Below are 26351 nucleotides of genomic sequence, written 5' to 3'. Positions count from 1 at the left end.
ATTGAAAGGGATTACAACATCTGTCTAAATGACCAGCAGATTGGGTTGTCTTTTCAGTGAATAAATGTTTGCAAGAACTATTAAGTGCTACTATAGAGAAAAGAAGAGTAAACGATAAGTTCAATATCAATCACAAATAACTAAGGTACATGATTGCAGCGACTCAAAAAAAATCTTACACACTATCAATATACTGATGAATATGAGTCTTATAGGAAAGTAGTGCTGATAAGTTATAATACTACAAGCGAACATAAAGCAACCAACTTATATGGATTTCAGGATGCATGAGACGTCAGAGCAGCCAAGTGAGTAAGCTGCCCGTAAACCTTTAAGTTTTCGATACGACATTTCTCTTTTATATTATGTATTCATAAGTTCCTCTTTTTTAATTAATTTTATTTAAAGTGAATAAAAAGTATTATTAAACATCAATGAATAAAATAATAAAACAACTTACAACAAGCAGGTGCTAAAAACAAGTGCTAGTTTTTCTGATGTAGGCGCTTATAAAAATCACGTTGCAGTAATACTTACAGAAATAGAGTTTGGAATCCTCTGCTATTTAAGTACTATGGTTATAGTATACTATGTGTAAAAAATATAAAAAATATAGACACAACGTAAGAAAAAATGTACATAACAAATCACAGTGGCGTAAATAAAGCCAGACTGTATGTTAAGTGTAGACTGGTAAAAAAAAAACGTTACTGGATCCAACTCTATTAGTGTGGTGTCAGTTTTGGTACATGGCTCGTAATAAAATAAAATTTTTTGTCAATGAATATAAGTTCTTTACATTATAACATGTACACACAAGACTGAACATCAAATAATTATTTAAGCATAAGAATTATTTTTAATTAATAAGAAAACAAACAGATTGTCTACAGACTAAAGACTGAAAAAGTCATTTGAAGCTAAAATCTACATCACTAGCACCGCTTCACTTTAGCTGACTATTAGAAATACGAAAAATACTAAGACGGCTTCGTCAGAAAAAAAAAAATTTTGGTGATATACAATAAATTTTACTGTGAATAAGCAAGTGAAGTGTACAATTTTTTTCTTGTATTTTAAGTCTTCGTACTCATATCTATAAGCAACGTATTATTAACGCTTCATAAATTTTTTTTTCTTTTCACAGTAACCTTGATAGTAGTATTAATGTTTCTCAACTAAATCAACGGCCCAGTACTCTAGCCATCTGAACAGATGCTCTAACATTTTTGTAATTCATGCTAGTCAGAAAGTTAAATCCTTAGGAATGTTAATGTTTATGTGCATCCGTTTGCATTTAATTACCATAAGTTTGGTCCTCATGAACAAAAACCTACTAGTACAGTTAGAAAATTAAGAGAATGTATATCAGGTGATAAAAAATATAAAAACAAATGACCTACATTACTCCCCAAAAATTAAGGTTATTTTTCAGCAAAGACCTATTTTCAACTGACGTGATTTAACGATAAGTAATTCATCCAAGTTTAAAACAGAATCTCCTATTGGAAATTTTTTTGAAGTTAAGAAAACTGAAAACACACATATTTTTGATAAAGGATCAGATCACTACATGTTGCAATGATAATCATACACTTAAATATTTTCTAATTTTCAATTTTAAGGATTTTTAAAAATAATGGAGAACAAAAAACTAATTTTTTCAAAGGTTATTAAGAATAGTGATAACACAAAAAATGTGAAGTCAAAAATACGGAAAGACTAGAATTTAAAAATACACTTATGTGAGTTTTTTCTTTAATTTATGTTAGTTTAGACTGTTTAGACTATCATCGAATGCAACTGCTCCTGAGAGAAGTCTTTCAAGGTTAGGTGCAGTAAACAGTCGTTATAACAGAAAATAGGGTTATTTTGCATCGAATCAAACAGAACAAGTTTAAAAAAGCTTTTCTTTTATTTATTAGTACTTGGTCGATAGTTTGCCATAAAATATCTAATTTTAATTGGTTCTTTTAAGTCAGGTTTAAAAACTAGCACTTGTAATCAAAGAAATGGTTACTTCTGTATTAAATTATAGAAAATACATACAAATAAAATTTTACATTTGGTTTTTTATCGCTTGGTAGATTGTTGAACGCTAAAAATTACTTTTTAATAGGTTCTTTGAGGTTAGGTACGCCACATACGGGTTTCAGTTAATAAGAAGAGTAAATTCGTCATCAGCGTTGTAAAGTACTAAAGATAAAAATATTTGAATAATTTTCTAAACAGTGATGCATGTGTTAAAATAACTGTTTTCCTATTGGTTGGTCGTTGACTTGTTTGCATCATAGTAGTTTGCCATATTGGAAATTGGAAGAACACCAGTCAGAATTTAAAACAAGAGAAAAATATATATATAAGGTGTTCTCAGTCAACTCGGCCACTCTTTCCTATCCAGGGTATGGTTTTTTCGGGCATCTTTGGGTTTAAATTAAAGCTTATTCTTCTTTGTTTTACATGCTGAGTGGTGTTTTTTGAATTCTAAGAATGGTGGACTACTACGACGCAAACATATACATATGACTATATATATATATATATATATCCAGAGGGTACTCATGCGGACAATTACATGTACGTAAGGGAAATTATAAGGACCAAACGGGAATCATGCGGACGTCCACATAATTAAACCATGTTATTAGTGTATACTCTAGAAGCACTTAAGGTATGTATACATTCATATATATATGTTTATAAGAAGTGACTTATGTGGACTTCACGTGCTTTTCGAATGTATATCAGTAACATGGTAAAATTATACGGACATCCACATTATTTTTACTTGTGTCCTCGTGATTCCCCTAACATTTATCTAGTTGTCCGCATAAGTACCCTCTAGATAATAACACACTTACACGTGCTCGCACGTGTATGTGTGTGTGTACAATGTATACTCATGTTGTATACAACTATAGTATACTATACGTACACATTCGTATTCTCATTCTGGTCCGAGAAGATCGATAGGGTCTCCAACAGGTTGTCTAGTGGTGGTACGGGAGGTAGCAGGGGTTAAGAAAAACATGAGTGTTGAATAGTAGAAAGTCTATTAGGGGCTATTGAAAGGCTGTGAGGATAGTAGGAAGTAAGCGCAAAAAATGTCGTGTGTTATAATAAGGGAGAAAACGATAAAATTTTACTTTATTTTGTAAGACCCCTGTTTACAGATAAACGTTTCATTTCGTTTTACAGTGGGTTGGGGAAACGTAATTTTGATTTTCTGTAACATAATACATTAAAGCCGTATACTGCTAGAAATACTTTTTTAATGAAGTCATATTAAAGTGTTTTTAAAAGGTCTTAGTCCAAACAATATGGTAGATAGAAATGTAGCTCTATTCGTGTACTCAGACAAAAGTTCCTCTCAAAATAGCGATATTATACGGTCATTTTCATTATTTATTTTTTAAGTTGTAAAAAGAAAAATTCAGTACAGGATTATTATGTGTAGTGTTTATGGTGATAAGTGCTGAAGTGAACGCCTGTATTGGATCTGATTTGCTTGTTTTCGTTCTGGGCATTTCATTGTTGGATATAAACCTCACTGTGGTCTGCCAATTATTGGAAAATTTGATTAAATTCTTTGAAAAATTAAGGTAGACCAACGTATTTCATATTATGACATATGTCTCGTACTAAAAATTAACCTTAAAATGTATTTTAACAGTGATACGAGGCTAGATACCATAAGAATCTTGATACTTGAGTGCCACATACTTTAACAAAGAACAATTTAATAGACGTAGTTTCCATTTGTGAATTGCTGCTCAATCGCAATGAGCTTGAGGCATTAACGAAAAAAATAATTATGAGTAATGATAAGTAAATCATGAACGGCTTTTTTATTTAGGAAATACTGTAATTAAAGTTCTAAAAAATTATACAGACGGTTGCAAAGCCTGTATTGACGTAAAGGAAAGTTTTTCTGTTCTTTTTTGTGGGACTGGAAAAAAATTATTCATTATGAGCTGCTTCAACCTAGTTACAAAACTAATTTGTTTGTCCACTGTTAACAACTGATGCATCTGCAGAATTCAATGGAAAAAAAGCGCCACAATTGATGAATCAAAAAAGTGTTCTCTTTTATAACAACGAAGCTAGACCACACACATGTTTAGTGACTCAGGAAATACTCAGAAAGCTTGTCAGAAAAATTTGAATGCATCCAACGTACAGCCCATACCATGCTTCGTCCAACTTTCATCTGTTTTAGTCTCTTCAGAACTTTTATGGTACTATAAAGTTGGCTTCAATGGAGTCTTCTGCAAATTACTTGATTCAGTTTTTTTCCCAAAAAGCATTAAGATTTTTATAGTGATAAAATTATAGTTCTTTCATAAAAGTGCAAAATGGTCATTGATCATAATGGTATATACATACAGTTAAGTAGTGTTAAAAATTTATAGAAATACAATATAAAGCTTTGAAAAATATGAAAAAAATGAAACAAATTTTTCTTTAATCGATCCAATGCATTAAAATACATAACTCTCACTTTATATGCAATATTTAACAAAACTTAACTTTGATTAGCCAAGTGATCGTACAATAGATAATTTAGAGAAGCGTGACAATGACACTGATAGATAGTTTATAAGGCAAAATTAATATGTACTTTAACTTCTATGGGGCGTTGGTAAACTAAGGGACGCAAAAACGAGTAAAAATTTTAGACACTTCTCTCTCATGCTTTATAAATTAATCATAATCAATAAATAGGCACTTATTAAATGCTTCATTAAGGCTTCTATTTTATGTTCAAGTAATTATACATCCAAGAGATGGTACAATCTTGCCAAAGATACTAGTGTATGTATTGTGCCAAACATACTTTTACTTAGCATATTCTATTTATCATCATATGTAAATTACCCGAATGGAAACAATCTCAATCATTTGCACTTTACTTTGTGTTGTTTCCTTAAAAAAATGATGGTTTATAATTGACTTGTACAAAAAACATCAAAGTATTAAATCGAAAAAACAACTTTAAAAAAAATAAATGAATAGTACGTGCCTTAATTGGACTAAATTTATCCATGATGCTTTACACCACAGTATTTACCCTTAAGAGTTGCCACCTATGCTGAAACTCAGTACCAAATTTTTCAGCATAAAAGAAGCTAAAGAAGAAATTAAAGTAGACTGCCAACCTTAATGGCATTGGCAAACTTAAGCAATCAAACCTAGCTGTAGCTGGATTAACAACAACATTACCAGGATACAATAACAAAAGTGTAAAAATTAAGAAAACCTGTCTTATTTTTTACGCTTACACAATTGAATTTCCAAAAAAAGGACTACCCTATGCTAAAATTTCTGTAACATTGCATCCAAATAATAACTTATTCACTACTTCAGACTTTAACAACTACATTTTATCAATAATTCTACTTGATATACAAATATATACATGCGCGCGCGCGCACGCGCGCGTGTGTGTGTCTGTGTGCTAGTGGCTCCCCCATCTTGGAATTGCCCAAAACTTACTGAATGGAACACCGTAGTATGTTGACATGTAATGTAGGAAGTATCGTGCATTATTTATGCCGTCAAATAATCGTTGGCCCTAAAAGGCCGTTGATTTGCTGTTTCTAGCCACAAAAATACAAATACTTACTCAACAAATTTAAAAATCTAGGAGTTTTGAGAGATTACTATAAGAATTACAGAGAAAAGCTTATTTCTCACTCATTAAATTCTTTGTTTATCGATTTTGATGCTGCTGTAATCTCGATAAATATTCAGTATCGTTTTCTTGAAGTCTCAAATTGTATTCATTAGATGCATTTGGAAGTTTTACTTCCAGTTTAACTTCTTGCGACTTCTGGCATAGTTGAGACTTTTGTCAGCTCTAAAGGGTATTTTTTTAAACTTTACTAGGTTGTAATATTTTTATTAGTAAGGTAGTTGAATGTCCCATGACCTCTAAAAAGACCTCTGAGCTTTTTAAGCAAATTTTTTCTTGACGGACGTTTCAAACATTATTGCCTCTATCCCTCAGGGTGATTTTCTCTGGCCTGTTATATTTGTACTATACTGATTGAGAAGAAAACTACAACTTTTAAAGCTTTGGAGCTAGTTGCAGAACTTTTTCCTGACGTCTTTTGGCATAACGTCAAATACGTTGGTGTCTAAATCACCTTCTTTGTTGCAGATTCAGTTGTTTTGGTGATCTAGGGTGGAGGAATTGGTTCGTGATGCTTGCCCGTTGGAGACTGTTTCGTTGGCTTAAGTTGATTTTTTGTTCATAGCTGTTAGGTTCTCGCAGCGCAGACCTTGGAGAAAATCAATGGTTAAGTAGAAAACATTAATACTTATAATGGCCCTGAAAAGGGCCAGTGGTAAAATTTCCAGTTATTCTTCATTATTACTTTTAATAATGGAAAGCCAGCTGTGGGTAGCTTGACTCTTATTCTTGGAGTCTCTGCGTACGGAGACTGTACTGGAGGGAGGTAGGCTACTCACCAGAGAATATCTTATCTTCAGGCCGTTCCCCAGATAATTAACCACTCATCATTAGTCGGGAAACTGGGCCTGGAGAATTCCTTCTCTGTCGGTGTGCCGTTGGGATGACAACCTAGAAGAAGGCCAGTGTGGCTGTCCGTAATTTTCAGGGCTATCTTACCTTTCTTGCATTTAAAGTAGAAAATTATCTGATAGCACCAGGCTGCGTAATTAATTAGCCACAAGATTTTAAAGTATTAGAGGAGGTCGTGCTCTGGGGAGATTCGTCTTCGGGTATTTTTCCGGAGACGTTGATGTTCCAAACGCCTATTTTTTCATGGTACTTGGTTGTCTTGGCGATCCAGGATGAAAACTGATTTATTAGGCATGCCGATGAAAGAAGAGTATCATTAATAGCCGGAATATCCAGCTGCATGACTCACAATTCTTTTCTTGGTGTACTGGTGATGAACAACTACGATAATCGTACGATTAAAAAAAAAGGTTACGGAGAATACAAAAGAAGTGATAATAAACGATACTTACATATATTCTGTAAAAAAAGTAACAAAAAAAAGACATGTAAATGTACAATGAAATAAAAAAAAAGATGAAATAAAAAAAGAAATAAAGAAAAAAGATTAAAAAAAAAAAAAATAATGAAAAAATATAGAAAAAAAAGAAAATTGAAAATTAAGTAGAAAAATAAAAAATAGAAACAAAATAAAATGAAGGAAATTAAGAATACAGAATTAAATTAAAAGAAACAAACCAGAAAGTAAAAATGGGTCATGGGATCCACGATGAGAACAAAATTCTTCAAACATGAGATTAGTATAAAGACAAACAGTTTCTTAGGTAACAAGGGGGTCACCAGACCCATACAAAAAAAGAAGCTCTATAAAAATAAGTACTGTGTTTATCTTGTTCACTAAAACAAAAACTTGAAAAACGAATTAAGAAAAAAATAAGATAATTTAGTTTAACTATCGTGAGTACTAAACTAAATTTTCTTATTTTTTTTAAATTTGTTTTTCAAGTTTTTGTTTTAGTGAACTACGTGGATACAGAACTTATTTTTATAGAGCTTCGTTTTTTCTATGCGTCGGGAGACCCTCTTGTTACCTAAGAAACTGTTTATCTTTATACAAATCTTATGTTAAAAGAACTTAGTTTGTACCGTTTTTCATTTTATTATACTTTTTCATGTCTTTTTTGATTTTACGACATTTTTTGTTCATACTTTATTTTATTATTTTTTTTTCTTGAACTTTTTTTTAAAGCAGTTTTTTCATTTTTTAAAATTGAATTTTCTGTATTTTTATTTCATGTGCTTTTCCCTTTTTTTATTTTATTCCATTCTCTAATGTCTTTTCCGATTTGATTTTCGTTTATTCATTTTATTTTTAAATTATTTATATATTGTTTTTTATTTTATTCATCTTTTCATTTTGTGTTTATTTAATTAATTTTTTTTTCATTGTATTTTTTTATTTTGATTTTTTACTTTTTTTTACTTGAATTCTTAATTGTTGATCATTGCATTTTGTTTCAATTGTTTCTATGAAAGTTCTGTAAATAAATTTTTTCAAATCATTATTCTTCCTAATTTTTTTTTGTAATTGTGTAGCCAATTAATACAATTTTTTTTTACTTTTATATAATTATTTAATGATATTTTTTCCAGTATTTGTTCATTAAATTTAAAACAAGCGATCTAAGAAACTATTAAAATGATGTGTAACTCTAAATATACATACATAATGATCTTACATAATTTATCTATTATTAAAGTAATTAATTACTATATTTGAATAATTATGTGACATAGTCACATAATTTGTTTCTCGAATTCGAAATAAGTACCCTTAAACACCATTGATACTTTTTGCAACTCTATTCAATATGTTTTTATATTTATGTTGCATTTGTTTTAATTATATATTTATTTATTAAATCATTTACTTATAACAGTGATTATCAGAATTATTTTAATGCCAAAGAAGCGTTAGGTTTGAAAAAAAATTGGTTGGTATTTTATGCATCAAATGCATAAAATACTCATATTCAATGCGTAATAACGCACCTAGTTCAATTTAATCTACATAACTATTTTTTTGCTTATTAAATTTTTTGTTTTTTTAAATTCATTATTTAGAAAAATTTTTTTTTTTCAGGAGAAAGAGACTTCTACTGCACGACTTCCGTTTTATATCAGTCGTTTTCAAAATTCCAGCCCCCCAAGCACGCGACATAAAGAACTTCGTTTAAATAAATAATTATTTTGAGGCGCCTTTATTAGGTAACAAGTATCATTAACACAATTTAATTATAATTAAAGGTAAATAATCTTTTTATTTAATTAACAATTCGTCATTTATTAAGCGTATTATCAGTGAATGCATATAGAAATAAAAAATAAGTTACAAGCCACACGATAAGCACAAAAACTAAGATTTTATAATTGGCAGCGCTTGTAGCAATGGGTAAGGTATTCAACTCGTATGCAGGAGGTCGAGGTTTTAAATCTCTTTGCTACACAGTGTTCTTTTTTTTTTTTTTTTTTTTTTTTCTAGAATTGTAGAAAAAAAATTTAAAGTTAAAAATTTACTGTGAGAAAAAAAAAATAAAATTAACTCAAAAATTAATCGCTTGGGAGTTTAAAGGGAAATGATGGGCGAAGGTGTGGAAGGAGATAGTGCAGCACGAATGAAAGACATAGGGTGAGGGAAAGTGTGTAGGTGACTGATCGTGAGGTTGACGGGGTAAGGGGGGAAACATAGGAGGAAGAGACTTCCAGTAAGTGACTTGTAACCGTGTAGATTGGTTACACGCTCCCAAACTTTTATACGTATCTGAAAGATAGAGGAGCAGGTGAATAAGAATAAGAGCGAGAGAGAGAGAGAACAAGAGAGAGAGATACGATAATATTAGGTGAAGAAGGAGAGTATCAGGAGACACAATATATGGTCACCAAGGTTAATAAAAGAAAATAAGAACAATAAATGGAAAGGGAGGCTTGATAACGAGAAAGATAGAAGATAGATAAGTCATTTTTCTTGGAGACAGGCTCCGCAGGACAAGAAGAAGTTGAGCCAAGAATTCTGGGATATGATTGAGGCAGCTTACGATGATTCCAGCTTAGCCAAGGCCGCGATATAGTGCAGCAAACCAGGGTGACGTCAGCATAGCTCGTCCCCGCCTCAACGTAGTGACGACTACGGATTTTCGGATGCTGTCGGCTATCACGAAGCTCCAAGGCAAATTATCCCAAGGCCAATTATTATTTTCCACCGGCTTTATGAAATTTTAAAATTCATACTACAACAACAGTGCAGTTAGCGGTGGTTGAGATCATCGTTGGAGAAGAAAAAGCCTCAACATCAAGTACTAATAATTTGAGGTATGCAGATTAGCGCTAGCAAAGTTCTCTCTCTTAAGCTTTGATGAATGAAATATACGTGATCATAAGCTAATTTCTTTGTATCACAAAACTTTTTTGTTTTAACACATTTAATAATAAATGCTGACCAGTAGGTGAAATTAGCTTACAATTTTGTTATTAATAATCGATCGGTCTATAATAAGATTTATTCCAACAAGATAATTTACACGTAAGTCAAAATTTAAATGAATTGCTTTGCTCACCTAGCTGTTGGAGGTACAATTATTATAGCATGGTTCAATTCTGATCTATGAAAGTGATGATAAAATTCGTTTAAGAAATTAGTTGGATGTGAACTGGACTGTCAGTTACATCTGACATTTTGCAAAGCCTTTTGATGGCCATCATAGAAGCCAAGCATTCACAGGAGCCACGAAGGGCAGTTGCAGACTTCCGTTTCATACAACCTGTCGTTTTTTTAATTTAAGCCCCCCCCCCAGTACTCGACATAAAGAACTTTAATCTAAAAAATTCAGTTGACGTTTCTATGGTAGTGTCTTTCAACAGAATTTTGTTGTACGAATTGTATGCGATATTATTGTTAAATATTGCGAATCTATTTAAAATATAATATGTATTTGTAACGATGCTCATAAAAGGGAAAATACAGTATGTTGCAAAGTACTAAAAACACATATTAGTAAGAATTAAAATAATATAAAAATAGTTGACAAAATATCAGAGTATGTAGATAGAAATTATGAAAGCCCTGAGAAACAAGATGGCTGTTGCAAAAACTGGATCTTTATGGACGAAGTTACTTTTTATTTACCTTACCAGTACATGTTGCAAATAAACAAAAAGTAGTATTTAAAAAAAAAATAATATGTTTAAAACTTATAGACTAAAATGAGCTTAGAGATAGCTTTGACGGCTTGGTTGAAGATAAATAAAAAAGATTGTTTTGCAATAAAAATTTGCTCATTTAATTTTTCAGAAAACTTTTGTTCTAGTTCAGTTACAAAAATTAGGTGACACAAATAATTTAAGAATAGATTGACATTACATAGTGTTTTTTAAAAACTTGGAGCGCTTCTTTTAAAACTTATTTTGAATATTACTAATCGAGCAGAATCTCGTTGAGTACTTAAAACAGTTGACGGAATACTTTGTAGAACTGTTAAGAATACTAATATTGCTTTAGATTAAGTAGAACATGCTTCCCAAATAATACTTTTAAAGAAGCATGTAACATTGTGCTGCCGTATCAGTTGAAAATCGCAATTTTAAGAACGGCCTATTTGTAGCAAAAATTTATGGGAAAAATTTGAACAATTTCTTTTTAATATTTTAAAAAGTAATTGAGCAATTAATGCTTTATTACAGCTAAATTCAATTTTGATATTTAAAGATAATTCATGCAAAGATTTATGTTACCAGAACCGAGTACATCAATTTTTTTTTAAGGTTATAAAGCAAATAAAACAGTTATTAGTTTGAAAACACATTTGGAAGATATTTTGTTTGACTTAATAGTAATGAAAAAAAATATTTTAACGAAATAATTAAAAGTGCAACAAATTGATATCTTATTGGTGATTCAAGACGTTCTGAAATACATTTTTTCTTAAAATATTGATTTACTATTTCTGTTTCCAGGAAAAGAAGTTGTATGTATAGCTTGGACTGGAATAGCTTAAACTTTATTACTTAAAGAAGTAACAAGTCATAGAACATTACTATCACCATTAGATGTGGCTACCATTGACAGTACTTCTTAATAATGTAAAGTATTTTTTTAAATGGATGAATTTAACAGAGAAATTTTGAGTTTTTTTTTAAGTTTGAGGGGGAGGGAGGGCTAAAGAAAAAATTTAACTTTTTGAGGAGAACGACGAGAAGCAGTGGGTCAAGGGTGACTGAATATCATACTTAAGAATACTTCCGATTTTCCTACACCTTCTCCTCTTTTACTGACAACTTATTTAGCCACTGGAATACCTAATATTCTTCTGGGTTGAGTGCCAGCAACACTTGTACCACTACCTCTACTACATTCAGTTTCATAGTCTTATAAAAACTTTAGTAGTATCACCACAGCCTTGAAAAAATTATTAGTTAAATAATTATTCTTCAATTTTCTCAAACACTCACATATTTTGTAATATTCTCCTGTTTTTCCGCTTATTACTATAACTTAAATTTTATCAATAAGATCAAAAACGTCAATAATCAAGTACGAAATTGTTACTTGGTCTTATACTAAGTACCTTCCGTAGTTCTATTAAAATTATGTGACAACTGCTTACCTGCCCTTGTACATAACTTTGGATAAGAATCCAAACGTTTTTTCAGATTTTCTTACGAAGTATTACTAAGAATATTTGAAAAATTTTTCCTGATCCAAGACTCGTTGATATAATCGTACCTTGATTTGAAACCACAGCTGTTGAAGTTCTGTTACTTTGCATGAGGCTGTTTGTTGTACACATTTATTGGTACTTCCGTCAAAGATCTGATTTTTTTTGTTAAATACTAGTTCTCAGATAAAATATTTTTGTTTTCTTTTAATACTATTATTTACTAACAAATTAAAGACTTATTTTCTGTACTTGCACTGTCAGATTACTCAAATAATAAGAACGACTAGCTTCAAAGATATATAAAAGAATTATTAAATTACCTGATAATCTTGCAAACTCTATTAGCGACACACTAAACAAGTGCAGACGACCATCACTTATCAAAGCTTCACAAATAATGTTTGGCGTGCACCATGACAAATGTAAGCTTTTCAAATAAAATTTTATCCTCACTGCAGGCTTAAGGTATAATTTTACCCTGAAAAATTGCTTCTAACAAAATTAAAATGTTAGCATGAAGTATCAGTCAAAAGTCAGTATTACTTAGTTTAATTTTGTTAAAGGACAAGTATTTAACAGTATTACAGTATTACAGTAACTACAAATATCATAGAATATGTATACTGCACCGAAAAAAAAAATAAAAACTTACCATTTTTATATTTTAGTCTTAGAAATTTTCAAGGCTACAGATTCACGAGAAAGAATACTATTCATTGCTCATGTGTATAAGGTTACACTAATTCCTTACAAAATATAAACTTAACACATCAAATATACCAAACATTTAAGTTTCTTTACAAGTTTTTTTTTAAGGGATATCATATTTTTTCAGGAAAATATAATTTCTTAACGTTTATTTTAAAAATTTAATAACAATAGAGATATTGCTCATATTAGAAAATACTGGATTACAACGAAATCTGTACAACATAACTACGGTGATTTTATAATGGTCCCACTAAATTTCCACTAAAATTTGCTTATTTAAAGATGTTTTATATATGCAAATGAGTACAGAGGTTAATTTGTACAAATAGTTTATAAATTCACCAAATGCAATACTTTGTCTAAAAAAGTACAGTTCTAAAATTTTTATCTAAGATGACTTTTTCTTTTTCTTTATTTGATTACAATACTTTATCACATAATTATCAGTAATTTTTGTTTAAGCTAACTACATAAATTTAGTTACGGCTTCCAACAAAATTTTTAAATGCAATACTTAGTAATTATACACATCCAAAATCCTTAAATCATCTTTTATTTAACTAGCTTTTATCACTACGTCTTTTTTATGTATTATTAAAATTTAAATATTTCAAATTATAGTTATTTAAAAATCTAAGAAATTTTCACAAGAAAAAATTGTTTGTTACAAAAATACACACGAAAATCGTAAATGTGATGTATAAGGCACTAAAACAATTGTTTTTATTAAATGATTCCTTATTTTACTACTACTTTAAAAATTTGTTATTAATGCATGATTATTAACTACCCTAATCACTGAGTCCAATAAGGCTTAGGCTTACAGCTTCTTATTCAGGGCACTCCGGAAAATAATTAGAGTTTCCTATCAAATCGATCAGATTATGTTAGTACTGTTGGAACTGTGTTACACAATTTGTTTTAAATAGCTAAGAAAAGTATACCAAAAAAATCATGAAATTTGTTGCTGGTAACTAATTTATTTTTCATAAATTTTAATTCAGATACTTAATTTATGGTGTTCATATTAACGTAAAATTTAATTCAAGGTTGGAATAATTAGATATAAAGGTATTCTAGAAATTTAAATTTTTAAACATATTTAAAAATTGCCACCAATTTTTATCCTACTATAGTAACACCACATCTTGTTCGTCGTTTAGATGGCTGAGGACATTTCACATGCTCATAAGTGTATACATACACATTAGACTTTAATTTGGCATACATATTTTTTTATTTGTATGATTCATTATTTAAAGGACGATTTTTTTACGAAATCCACAATCCACTATATCCACAATCTACCCCTTCTGAGGCATCACTATTTCTTACTAATATCTGTAAATTTGCTAGCCATAGTAAAAGACATCGTACCAGTTGCCCACTTATTTAATATATAGTAGTAATAAGGTCTTATCAAGAACAGCACAGAGTTATCTGGGAGGAAGTGACGGAGCAAAGTCTCAAACTCAAGCTCTCCAAGCGGAAAGCAAGCGCTTTACCATCATATTTACTGAGAACTTCCAACGCTGCATGCTGTCTACTGTGAAATTAGGCTGTACCTATAGCCTATATCACACTGTTGGCAGCACTGCTTGATTTTAAAAATACGCCTATTTCCCCGTTATACACAGGAAAAATGTGGCTTGCAGCTAACTTGATGATTAGACTATTTCTCGGAAACTGAGTCTGAAAAAATCTTGTGTTGAGCATTTTGAGATACACATGTCTTGTTTTTGTTGATCTAACTACTTCTTAACCTACATTTTCCAGTAAAGCTGTGGAGTTGAATTAAAGAAACTGAACAAAACTGAAATACGTTAGGCATACAGGCAAAAATACCTTTTTTTCAGTATTAAAAAATTCGTGTATGCAAATCTAGAGTAAATAGTAGCGTGGTTGCCGATGCTTCATCTGCTTTTTTAAAATAATCTCGTCACACTCCCGCATGGCTTGATTACTACATACTTGGCACAAGAACTTGATACTGGCGATCACTGCCATTTATCACTTTGGTATGCTGAACTGAAAATACTCTTGGCTATGCTGCAATTTCATTTTTTCATGAGTTACCTTAATAGAATTTTATCCTCACTATAAACTTAGAGTAAGAATCTGACATCTGAGCATCGTAAACAACTGATGATGATAAACAAATATTTATATATATTTAAATGGCTCATCATAAAGAATGTGAGAACCAGTGGCTCAGCAGACGATACTTCTAACACATTTGTTGGTGTGAAGACATCTTCCTACTACTCTTGAGATAGTAGAGTAGTGGGGAACACTGTTTCGTCATCTTTGTGTAGTTGACTCTCTGCATAAGTTCTCTTTTGACTGCCATAGAGTTCATTTACACTAGATGGTAAAAGCTTTTTGTTGTTGTTTAAATATAAGACAGTTTTAATTAATTAAATATTGTCATATATAGTTAAAGATGGTTAAAATAGTGTTAACTAAATAAAATTTGTTGTATTGAGGATGAATAAATCTTTTTTTCATTTTTCTCGTTTCACACACGCATACATTTTTAACAATCAAGTACCATACTAAATTACAATCTTACAGGATAACGTTAGGGCTGTGTAGAGTATGAGATCTTATCAGCCAATATGAATATATGTATATTTCAATAATTAACTTCTTTACGTACTCCTAACATAGTTAACGATTCTATCTTCAGTTTGCCATCAAGTTTTACCAGCCGTTGCTATGGATGTTCATTGTCTCTGTCTTTTTGTACGCTTACGTCTAACTATTTATCTTAGTATATACTTAGATAAAATAACAGATTATACTTTGTTTATTACAAGGTTTTTTTTTATTTAAAAGTAACAGGGCCATTCAGATATAATTATCAAAAACTTAAGGGTTGTTTTATTATTTTTGTTACAATCCTCTACATTAAAGTGATGTAAATTAGAACTACTTTTATATACAATCACAATAAAATTATAAACAAAATTGAACGATGTATAAAAAAAAAATACTTTATTTCTCTTATCTATTAAGCCAACTACTACTAATTTATGTCTCACTATACTAATAAAAAAAATTACTTGTAGTTAATTAATGATTTATTAACAATTTTTTAAAGCTTTAGATTTGTGGAATATAAATATTTGTTAGCAGTTAGATGCCTCGATTTTAAGTTAAAGTTGATTAACATGCATTTAATGTCATAATCATATTCATTTATAACCTCTATTACTAAGCGTCAGATACTTAATTTATTTACTGCAAACGATTAAGAACATAGTTTAATTAAAATTGACACTCTTTAACACTTAATGACTGTGGATTAAATACAAAAAACTTTTTTTATCAGTATATTTGCTACTTACTATAAAACATTAATGATATTATTTATTACTGTACTATACTGCAATTTTATAATGAATAGAAAGTTAAAGAAAGTGCGACCCAAGATGATTTTTTATTGACTGTATAATTTTTTCAGGTGAAAAGTTGACTGAGTTAGAAACTGAAATAGTACTAGGAGAATGTATGGATCCCGAAGATGATGAAGGACTCATTCCTTATGGTCGTAAGTAGATGTTAGTTTCTCTTAACACCTGATAAGAACAATCTCTTCCTGAACACTAAGTAGAGCTTTAAATATATTTTTTATCCCAAAAACTTTTCTTCTACATTATAAAATATTGGTATTAAAAGCTTTTTTATTATTAACTCTTTTTCTCATTATCTTAGAACAAATACGAGATCAGCTACATTTTGACACCTCATACGGGTTAAGGGTAACCTAGATATAACTTGTCTACTACACTTGTTGAAAATTTCTATTATTTAAAAAGGAAACTTTACTACAATTTTTCGTTTCTAAAACACAAATGTACTTTTGTTACTGAAGAAAGATTGGTATCATAGCAAGAACTGTGGAATCAACAACTTTTTCTAAGTAATTTATAAGAATATAGTATGAGTCTCTTTCTGTTTTTTGAGTTCCTAACTAATTTAATCAAATGGTGGCTTTATTTGCACCTGGTCGTGGCCCTACGCGTACTTTTCGTATCCCTTTCCTGTATCGGGACCCCGCATCACCCCCCACAAAAGGTTTTGCGACTTGACGAGCACAATCCTCTGTATTAACGCCCTCGATCGGAATCTCATCCAGATGTATACCCTCGACATCTTAAAAATCGAATCCCAAGGTACGCTGATATTCCTGTATTTCTTCTCGGACCAAGGATTGTATACTTAAATCACTAGCTTCTGATGAGGATGGAGTGCAGTCGTTACCATGCCTTAAGTAAACGAAGATTTGATTAGAACAAAAGGATGTGCAGATAGTGGTGACACGTTGCTGGTGGTCAGCTCCCTGTCATTGAACATCATTTCGTTCTCGATCGATGAGGCGTTTTGTCATCTTCTGTAGAGCCCAGATAATCAATTGCCTTAAAAACAGGTGTGTAAAAGACATCATCCTTTGGTTATGTACAAAATATTAGTCGTTAATTAAAGAATAAGTTCTCTGGTCTTCCGATTGTACTGCTAAAGGTCAAAATTTTAGTCGGATCTCCAAACCCTCAAGCCTTGGTTCTTGGCTGTAACCTTCGTTTTCAGAATCGTCCTCGTTGGTTTAGGTTGAGGCCTCTCACTGACAGCAACTCCCGTTGATTAGAGAAAAGTTCGCGTTACCCGTGATAAAGTTTTCGCAATCACCATTCCTTACATACACGTCGCCTCTCCTTGCACTGCTGGTCTTTGGCCTGGAGAACTTCCACCTGTTCGAGAGCACATTGTAAACAACGTTGAAAATGTTCAAGAGTACGTTAAGGAACTTGCACCAGACGACCCATTCCTGAAGAAAAGTAAGATACAAATTAGATACTCAGCCTAGGGTGTGTCGAGGTCATCCAACTCCTTCAAAGGCTCATTAAAATGAATAATAATAGCATCAACATCAACTTAAAATGGTGTATCAGTTGGTGAGACCTTGGGTGTATTAGCATCTTTGCATTGTTTTATGAGGTTTTGTAATTTTTGTTGAATGTTAGTTAATTGTAGCCGCATGCATTTGAACTTCCAATTCAACCGTTGTCGTTTGCGTCGGTCGCCCCTCATCCTCCTCTAAAAATGGACGCAATTGGGTTCCATGATACAATCTTCTTCCTTTATTCATCTTACAATATGATATATACTCTTATATCACGACATGATGTTGACAGACGCCTAAAGATTACTGAAGCTAAACCATGGCCAAAATATGGGCGTAACAGCTACTGATTACTGGTGATGGCACGTGTAAATGGTGGCACGACTGACAGCTATTATAGCCATTATGTGAAAACTCAACTATTGTCACAACAGTAGCCACAAGAGTTTAACATGCAAGAAAATATTCCTACCTACACGGATTTGCACAGTACTAACTGAGACTTCATTACTTAATTCTTATGCAAACCCAATCTAGACTAATATTTTTTTTTTAAATATGTGTGAATAAGTTCAGAGGCGTTAAACAAAATCGACTTTTGTTTACAGCCATCAAATAATGAAAGCATGGTATTTTTTTCGTGACTTATTTTTCTCTCATGCAAAGTAATGGCAGAGCTCTGCACAATAATACTGCCATTGTAACTGCAGTGCCTTGTCATGAGAACTGTACAGTACGCATTGCAGAGTTAGAATGTATATGCATCTTAAGGTTCAATAAAACTATTTTATTACTTATCAGGTCTCTTTTAATTGTCCTTTATTTGTGCTTCCATACACTCTAGTTCCCCTATACTACTAATTTTAACAATATTGTTATTTAAAATGGTCTACAATAAATAATAAAAGAATGCTTGCAAATATTTGCATTATGACTCTTTCAAAGTAAATTTTTTCATGTATTTCTTTAGTGTCAAAAGATATAGTTGTTAAAAGAATCGTTATTTTTCAAAATAACATACTTATTTTTTAGTTACATGTTTGCTGCTGGTACTACTTTTTCTGGCTTTGTACATGATTGATAAAAGACAAGTGACCTAGCTTATAGCGAGGGCTCACACGCATTGCCAGCGTACCAATCACTCAGTTTTATATATTTTTTGTTCTGTACGAGTTATTTGCTATTAAGATGGCTTCAAAGTCCACCTCTAATATCTGTTACCACAAATAGGATTGATAACTACCAATTAATTACTTTACCATACATTAGCCATTATATAGCTTTAATCTAATAAGTTATACGTTTCATGCACACCCGTTTATCTTTATGGTTATTAATTAATGTGTTCAACTAGAAGTTAATATGTTTCAACTCTTTTTGTATCACAAATTTAAAATTTGTTGGTTAGTAAAAGTATTGTATAAAAAATTACCTTATTTGGGCGTCAATCGTCCAACGTCGTAGTTTTCTTTCCTCCTTTAAGTCCAGGTAATTAAAAATGATACAGTTTGCAATATCTAATAATAAACAATGAATATAACAAAGGCTACAACTTTCTAAGAACGCGCAAGAATTTAACTTCATTTGTTTTTCTTCAAAACAGTAAGAATATTCTTAAATATTACTGGCCATATTACTAAACATTATATTTTGAGTTTAAGTGTAGGACTACGTCGCCAAAATTAAGTGTCACTTTCTCACAGCAGAATAAGAAGATCAATCAAAAAATTTGCACTGCTGCCTGAGACAATAGTGACTATTATTAGAATGATATTAAAAAAAAACAATCCTAATATATAATACTTATTAATAAGGAACTAATTTTGAAGTAAGTCAGGCTCAAGCAAGAGGATAGATATAAGGAATTTTTCTTTTTATGCTCTCTATCTCTCTCTCTTTCTCACTCCCACGACTGGCTCAGAGTATCCAAGAATAGTTTTGGGTATGTCGCATAATTGCTTACAGGTTAACAAAAAGCAGATGAATTTGAATGCTGCTTATTTGTTTAGTTGAAGAAATTTTTACAATAAGACACTCAAATTGCTTATATAGCTTTAAGTACTATTTTCCCTAAAAAAATATTACAAACTAAGCAAAAAGTAGTGACATTTCTAATTTTTTTCAGCATTTTTGAAACGTTTGTGTGAAAGAGCGGCGACAGAATAAGAAGAAGTATTTTCATATCTTGAAGCTGAACGACCTACTTTCTTAATGCATTGAACGAATTTATCATCTTGCTATTTCTTGCTTTGTATGAAGATAAAAGCTGCATCTCATCTATGTTTATCAAACGCTTACAAATTAAGGAAATAAGAGTTAACTGTTAAAGTAAATTGTTTAGTCACCTTTCTTTTCCTATGTCTATGTTCTAAATTTCGTTAATAAATACTTTTTACATAAAAAACTTGTGATTTTATAATAACGTTATTGACTTTATTGGATAACAACATTTATTTTATAAGGTAAAATAGTTATATAGTTGAGATTTTTTTACAATGCTTAATCTTTAATTAAACTACGAATAAAATTCAAACTTATATTTGCCTCTCTTATCAAAACGTTTTATTAAGAAAGTCAGCGCAACATTTATGTATCTTATAAAGCTTAATTGATTGTTTGGGACACAGCCATCTAGTAATATCTCGTTTCTGACGATTTTCTTATGTAGAGAATCTTTGATACTTAAAATGCAAGTACTTCAAATTGATCTATATTTATTCATTACTAAAGTGGCCCTTTAGTTTAATATTGGCCTTAACACACAAGCGTATTGTATAAGCAAGCCTGCTTAAAAAAACTGTGTTCTCAAAAATAAAGTTTTCTCTTAAGAACATAATTGTAAAGTAGAAAAAGTAAATTAGTTTTGTATCATAGTATATTACGCATCGAGAAAAAAAAGTACGGCATTTTTTTCTGAGTGTAACTTGCCACCCGAGCCAAAGACAAAGGTGGCAAATACCTAGAAGATGATGCCACACTTTCTTCCTGAGGCCCATAAACGATTTTTTCTGTTCCTTTGCTAAAAACACGATATTTTTCCATAGTTTCAGGGAGAAAATGCAACATAACCTCTCAGGTAAAAATCGCATTAACTACTAATTAGGAAAAGTATTTTGGCATCCTCTACAAGAAAACTGCCTCCCGAGTCGAAGGCAAGGGAGGCAACCCTGCAAAAGATATTAAAATACGTTTCCTATGAGCAGTACATTTGATTTTTTACCTGGGAGAAATGTTGCACTCCGCTACCTAAAAACAGAAAACAAATTCGTACTTTCGGTGGGAGTATGACAAAAGAGACTTTTTTTAAGATAAACAAACTTATTTTTATGGAGTCTAGTCAAGGCACTAATAAACTGATTCCTATCATATTTTGTTGTAATTAGATATTTGCATAAGTCTAACAGTAAGAATAAAAAATGTCTTGTAACAAATCAGCTCTAATAACAACCACTCTATGGCTTAAAATAGTAGAAAAAACTCTAGCTCTGTTTGAAACTAATAACATCTAGATCAGACATTAATAGTTTATCTAACTGTCAAATAAAGTAATGAGCAACTCATTGCTTTATTTTTTTATAGTTGACCAATTTAATTTATGTCACTTACTAGTAGTCATAAAGTATTGACTTACTTTAAAATCTAATTTAGCTAACGGAGCATGTACAGTTTTACACATGACATACAGCTTAAAATGTATTAAAAAATACTTTACTTTGCCTGATAATAGTAAAATTTTACCTCATCCTGAAACATGTTTCAGCTAACTGATCTTATTTAAGTCTTTACACGTCAAATATCTTCATATACATAAGTATGTTACGTAGCTACGTATGAATCACGCGATACCCTTAAAATAACCTCTGACAGTTGAGTGCGCTTACACATTTTGTGAAACTAGGGTGCTCTGCCCCATACCAGCTATACGAGCTGACTCCAGAAATTCCACTGAATCCTAATATTTTTTATGACTTCTCGAAAATTTGCATAAGAAAATAATTATTTGAAAATTTATTATTTTAATGCAAGTATATAACCTACTGATTTTGTTTTTTTTTAGTTTTATAATCTTATGATTAAATTTTTAATTTTGCCACTTTGAAAACTACATGGTTTCTTTTAACCAATAACATTACAAAACAAAAAATGGACAAATAGATTTAAAATTAGGATTATTTTGAGGCAATAACGAACCAAATGTGATATGTTGACAGTAGACAATACAACTAAGGCTTCACTTCAAGGCTCTTAAATTTTCAAAATAGGATGTTATTTCTCAGTTAGCAGGAACGTTATCGACACCTGAAAATAAGTATTTTCAAATTTGAAAATCTAAATGTTTACTACAAGTAAAGTAAATGTCCCAATTTTAGTTTACTGTAGGAGATGAAATGTCATAAGTATGGGTCACTCTATTTTTATTTTTACAAGTCTTAGATGTACTTTTCTTGAACAATAAGATTTATTTGTATAAAAAAATTTTTTTTCTGTGCCCCAACAACTATTTACTTATGTCTAAGAATGTTAATATTAAGATAGAAAGAAAAATTATCGATGATTGAGTCACAAGTGAAAATTGAGAAATTCACCTCAATTATATTGCTACAATGATACGTGCTTCTTAAACTCAACTAAGTTAAAAAAATTAATGAAATGAAATATTAAAATAAAATGAAATAAAATTACGAAAGACATAAATAAATACAACAGAATAAAAAAAAATAAAATAAAAAAGGGAATGAAAAAAAAAGATTAAATATGAAAATAAAAAAAGGAATTAAATGAAGGAAAAACAAAAAAATGAAAAAAATGTATTAAAATGAAATATCAAAAAAAATTAAAACAAGAAATAAAAAAAAAAATTAAAACAAGAAACAAAAAAAAAATGTAACAAGAAATTAAAAACAAACCAGGGGGTATAAATGGGTCATGGGACCCACGGTAAGAACGAAGTTCTTTAAACATGACATAAGTATAAAAACACAATTTCTCAGGTAACAAGGGGGTCACCAGACCCGTAGAAAGAACGAAGCTCTATAAACGTTAGTACTGCATTTATGTAGTTCACTAAACAAAAACTTGAAAAACGAATTAAAGAAAAAAATTAAAAAAATAGTTCAGTACTCACGATGGTTAAACTTCGTGAGTACTGTATTTATGCACGCCGTTCTCACGAAGTTCAACCATCGTGAGTACTGAACTATTTTTTTAATTTTTTTCTTTAATTCGTTTTTCAAGTTTTTGTTTAGTGAACTACATAAATGCAGTACTAACGTTTATAGAGCTTCGTTCTTTCTACGGGTCTGGTGACCCCCTTGTTACCTGAGAAATTGTGTTTTTATACTCATGTCATGTTTAAAGAACTTCGTTCTTACCGTGGGTCCCATGACCCATTTATACCCCCTGGTTTGTTTTTAATTTCTTGTTTTATTTTTTTTTGTTTCTTGTTTTAATTTTTTTTTTTATTTCTTGTTTTAATTTTTTTTGATATTTCATTTTAATACATTTTTTTCATTTTTTTGTATTTCCTTTATTTAATTCCTTTTTTTATTTTCATATTTAATCTTTTTTTTTCATTCCTTTTTTTTTTTATTTTTTTTTATTCCGTTGTATTTATTCATGTCTTTTGTAATTTTATTTCATTTTATTTTCATATTAGATTTCATTAATTTTTTTCGAAATTTTTTTTTTCACTTATTTTTTTGCGATTTTATAGCTTATTAATGCAATTTTTATTTTATTTTCATATAATTACTCAATGACATTGTGCCATTATTTGTTTATTAAATTTAAAAAAGGTACCCTTAAAAACCATGAAAATGATATGAAACTCGAATTATATTTATATAATGATCTTACATAATTCATTTATAATTGATTTACTTTGAATTACTTTATTTATATAATTATGTGATAATGTAACATAATTTGTTTATCGAATTCAAAATAAGCGCCTCTAAAAACCATTGAAACATTCTTCAACTCTATTCCACATGTTTTTTTTTTTTTTTTTTTTTTTTTTTTTTTTTTTTTTTTTAATCAAGTATTTAGAAAAAAAATACAAATATAATTTATCATGATTCGAATGTATTATCAGTGAATGCATGTAAAAATGGAATGTTATAGTTACGAACCACACCATAAGTACAAGAAATCAAGTTTCTATAGACGGCAGCGCTCGAAGCAGAGTGGGTAAGGTACTGGACTCACATGCAGGAGGTCGAGGGTTCAAAACTCTTTATTGAAAAATGTTTTTTTTTTTTTTTTTTTTTTTTTTTTTTTTTTTTTTTTTTTTTAAGAATTGTAAAAGAAAAAAAATTCAAAGTGAAATAAAAATTATTGTGAGAAAATAAAATTGGGAGTGTGAGGGAGAATGGTGGGCAAAGGTGTGTGGAAGAGTAACACGGCACGGTTGGCCGATATACATATATAGTGGGGAGAGGGGAAGTGTATAGAGAATAGTCGGTGAGGGGGACGGGGTAAGGGGGGGAAACTTGAGAGGAAAAGTAAACCACTTTCGTTTCAAAAAAAAAAAATCTGTCGGTTTTAAAATTCCAGCCCCCCGAGTAACGCGACATAAAGAACTTCGTTCTAAAAAGTTGTAACACTGCTTGTTAAAAAACGAGTTTGGTAAGAGGGAAATAGGTGTAAAATAGAAGTTGCTACGACTGCAGATAACTCTGATGGTAAAGCGAGAGAGAAAAGGTCTGAGTGTTAGCAGTTGCCGACTGTTTACTAGCAAGACTTAACGTTTTTCTCGCACTATGCAAAGCGAGGTATAAATACCTTAACTAAGGAAGACAAGTATGCTGCTCAACTTTTTGTCCTATGAGGAAGCACGAGATTTTTATTTTCTCTCTCTCTTTCTTCTCCATATTGAGCTTCTATGGTGCTATTCGTAATTTGTTAGAAAAGCTTAAAACTGAGTAAGAAACGGTAAGCAAGGACTTAATACTTAGACTAATGTTAGAAAGTAGGTAAATTTGAAATAACGTGCACGGCGCTGGGACGCTAGGCCATGAGCATGCGTAGGAGCTCTCGAGTCACGTGATGAATACATGTTTGATGAGGATACATGAATTTAGTAAAGACGTAAACATTGTTGAGGCAAGGTGCATAATGTGATATGGAATAACAATAATAGTAAATTCAGGTATGTCGTAGAAGATGCACCTATAACTACGTATTATTCTAGGCTTATTTATATTCAACATGATGAAAGTTCGTAATTTAAGTTTTCAGTTTTGGTCTAATTTTTTTTTTTTTTTTTTTTTCACGTGTCTCTTCAGGGGCACATTACAATTACTTGTAAAAGAGACTGTCAAATTAAAAATGGATACAAGAAATATGTTGATTAATAAAAAGATTAGTATAAAACTTGGGGACTGATATGTAACGCATGTGTTTTAGTGCAAAATTCATTGAGATGCAAAGTAATTACACAGCTTTAAAACAGAGAAAGTTTGGCACATATCTAAAAGAAAGAAGTGAAAAGACGATGTTTAAGTATAGGTAAATAAAAAATAGACAAGAGAAAGAAGGAACTGAATAGATTGACAACAAAAAAATTTTACAAGAGATTAACAGTGTAACACTGTAATACGTAACAAGTCATAGAATCAACAGCCTTGCAAATATGTGGGAAAAATAAATTAGGTGAAATAAAATTGAGTGACTTAAAAAAATCAAGTAGTTTTTTTAGCAAATTTAAAACGATAATTATCAAACTAAGAAGTACTGGAGCAACAGTAAATGAAAAGAAAACGGTTATTTATTTACTGAGAACATTACCTGATTCATTAAAGCATCTTAGTGACTAAATAGATGTTTAAAAAAAAAGATAAAATAGCTTAGGATGTTTAAAACAAAATTAGAATGTTGAAATTAAGATATCAGGTATACAAAAATAAACGTAATTGTGAAAATTCAAGTCTTATTTAAGTAGAGAAAAAAAGGAATAAAACTGTTACAAGTGTGGTAAACCAGGACGTTTTTAAAGGCAATGTTATAGTAAAAATGATAATCAACGATAAAATACGTAAAAAGGATCATGTACTAGGATTTAAAATGTAAACAGAAGAAGAAGTATTCAATAGCAAGGAGGTCAACGAGGTCAGTTCTGCAATGAACAACAACAAAACTTTCATAACAATAACAGCAGGCCATAGCAGAGCTTAGAATGGTCGTGGTAGATATCAACAGTGGCTATAATACGCCGTAGCGTCTAGATATCCGATGCAGTCATAGTTCGACAGTTCAACAAGCTGCATAGAGAGTGTAGATGATAGTCTTGCAGCTGGATATTGCGGTTACGGACGACACTCTTCTCTAAGGGGGAAGGGACCTAGGGACCAATCACCCTAAATCTTGACGAGTACGAGAAAAAAAAAGTCATTCTAACCGATGACGCTTCTGGCATAATACCAGGAGACATATCTAGCCAGAGCACAATCTGTTCCAACTCTTCAGAGTTGTGTGGCAGCCCCACTATTCTGCCTGGTGCAGTCAGAGGATTTTGGCTACAAATATAAGCCAAGGA

At 30.8% G+C, this 26351-nt stretch overlaps 1 protein-coding gene across 1 annotated transcript in view; it reads left to right on the top strand.

The window, feature by feature from the left end:
- LOC106643123 (Myosin light chain alkali) overlaps positions 1-20211 on the top strand; it is a 148677-nt gene extending 128466 nt beyond the window's left edge. Inside the window, exons 4-5 of the mRNA XM_014358124.2 lie at positions 16379-16465; positions 19941-20211. Of these exons, the coding sequence (XP_014213610.2) occupies positions 16379-16465; positions 19941-19981 (128 nt within the window). The 3' untranslated portion in view covers positions 19982-20211. The remainder of the gene's footprint in view (positions 1-16378; positions 16466-19940) is intronic.
- The last annotated feature ends 6140 nt before the right edge of the window (positions 20212-26351 follow it).

Source organism: Copidosoma floridanum, unplaced genomic scaffold (genome assembly GCF_036245765.1).
Source record: "Copidosoma floridanum isolate Cflo_tuat_1 unplaced genomic scaffold, Cflo_Japanese_pri ptg000004l, whole genome shotgun sequence".
Classification (NCBI taxonomy): Eukaryota; Metazoa; Arthropoda; class Insecta; order Hymenoptera; family Encyrtidae; genus Copidosoma; species Copidosoma floridanum.
The sequence above is the reverse complement of the archived record's forward strand: the minus strand, read 5'-3'. Positions and strand labels throughout refer to the sequence as shown.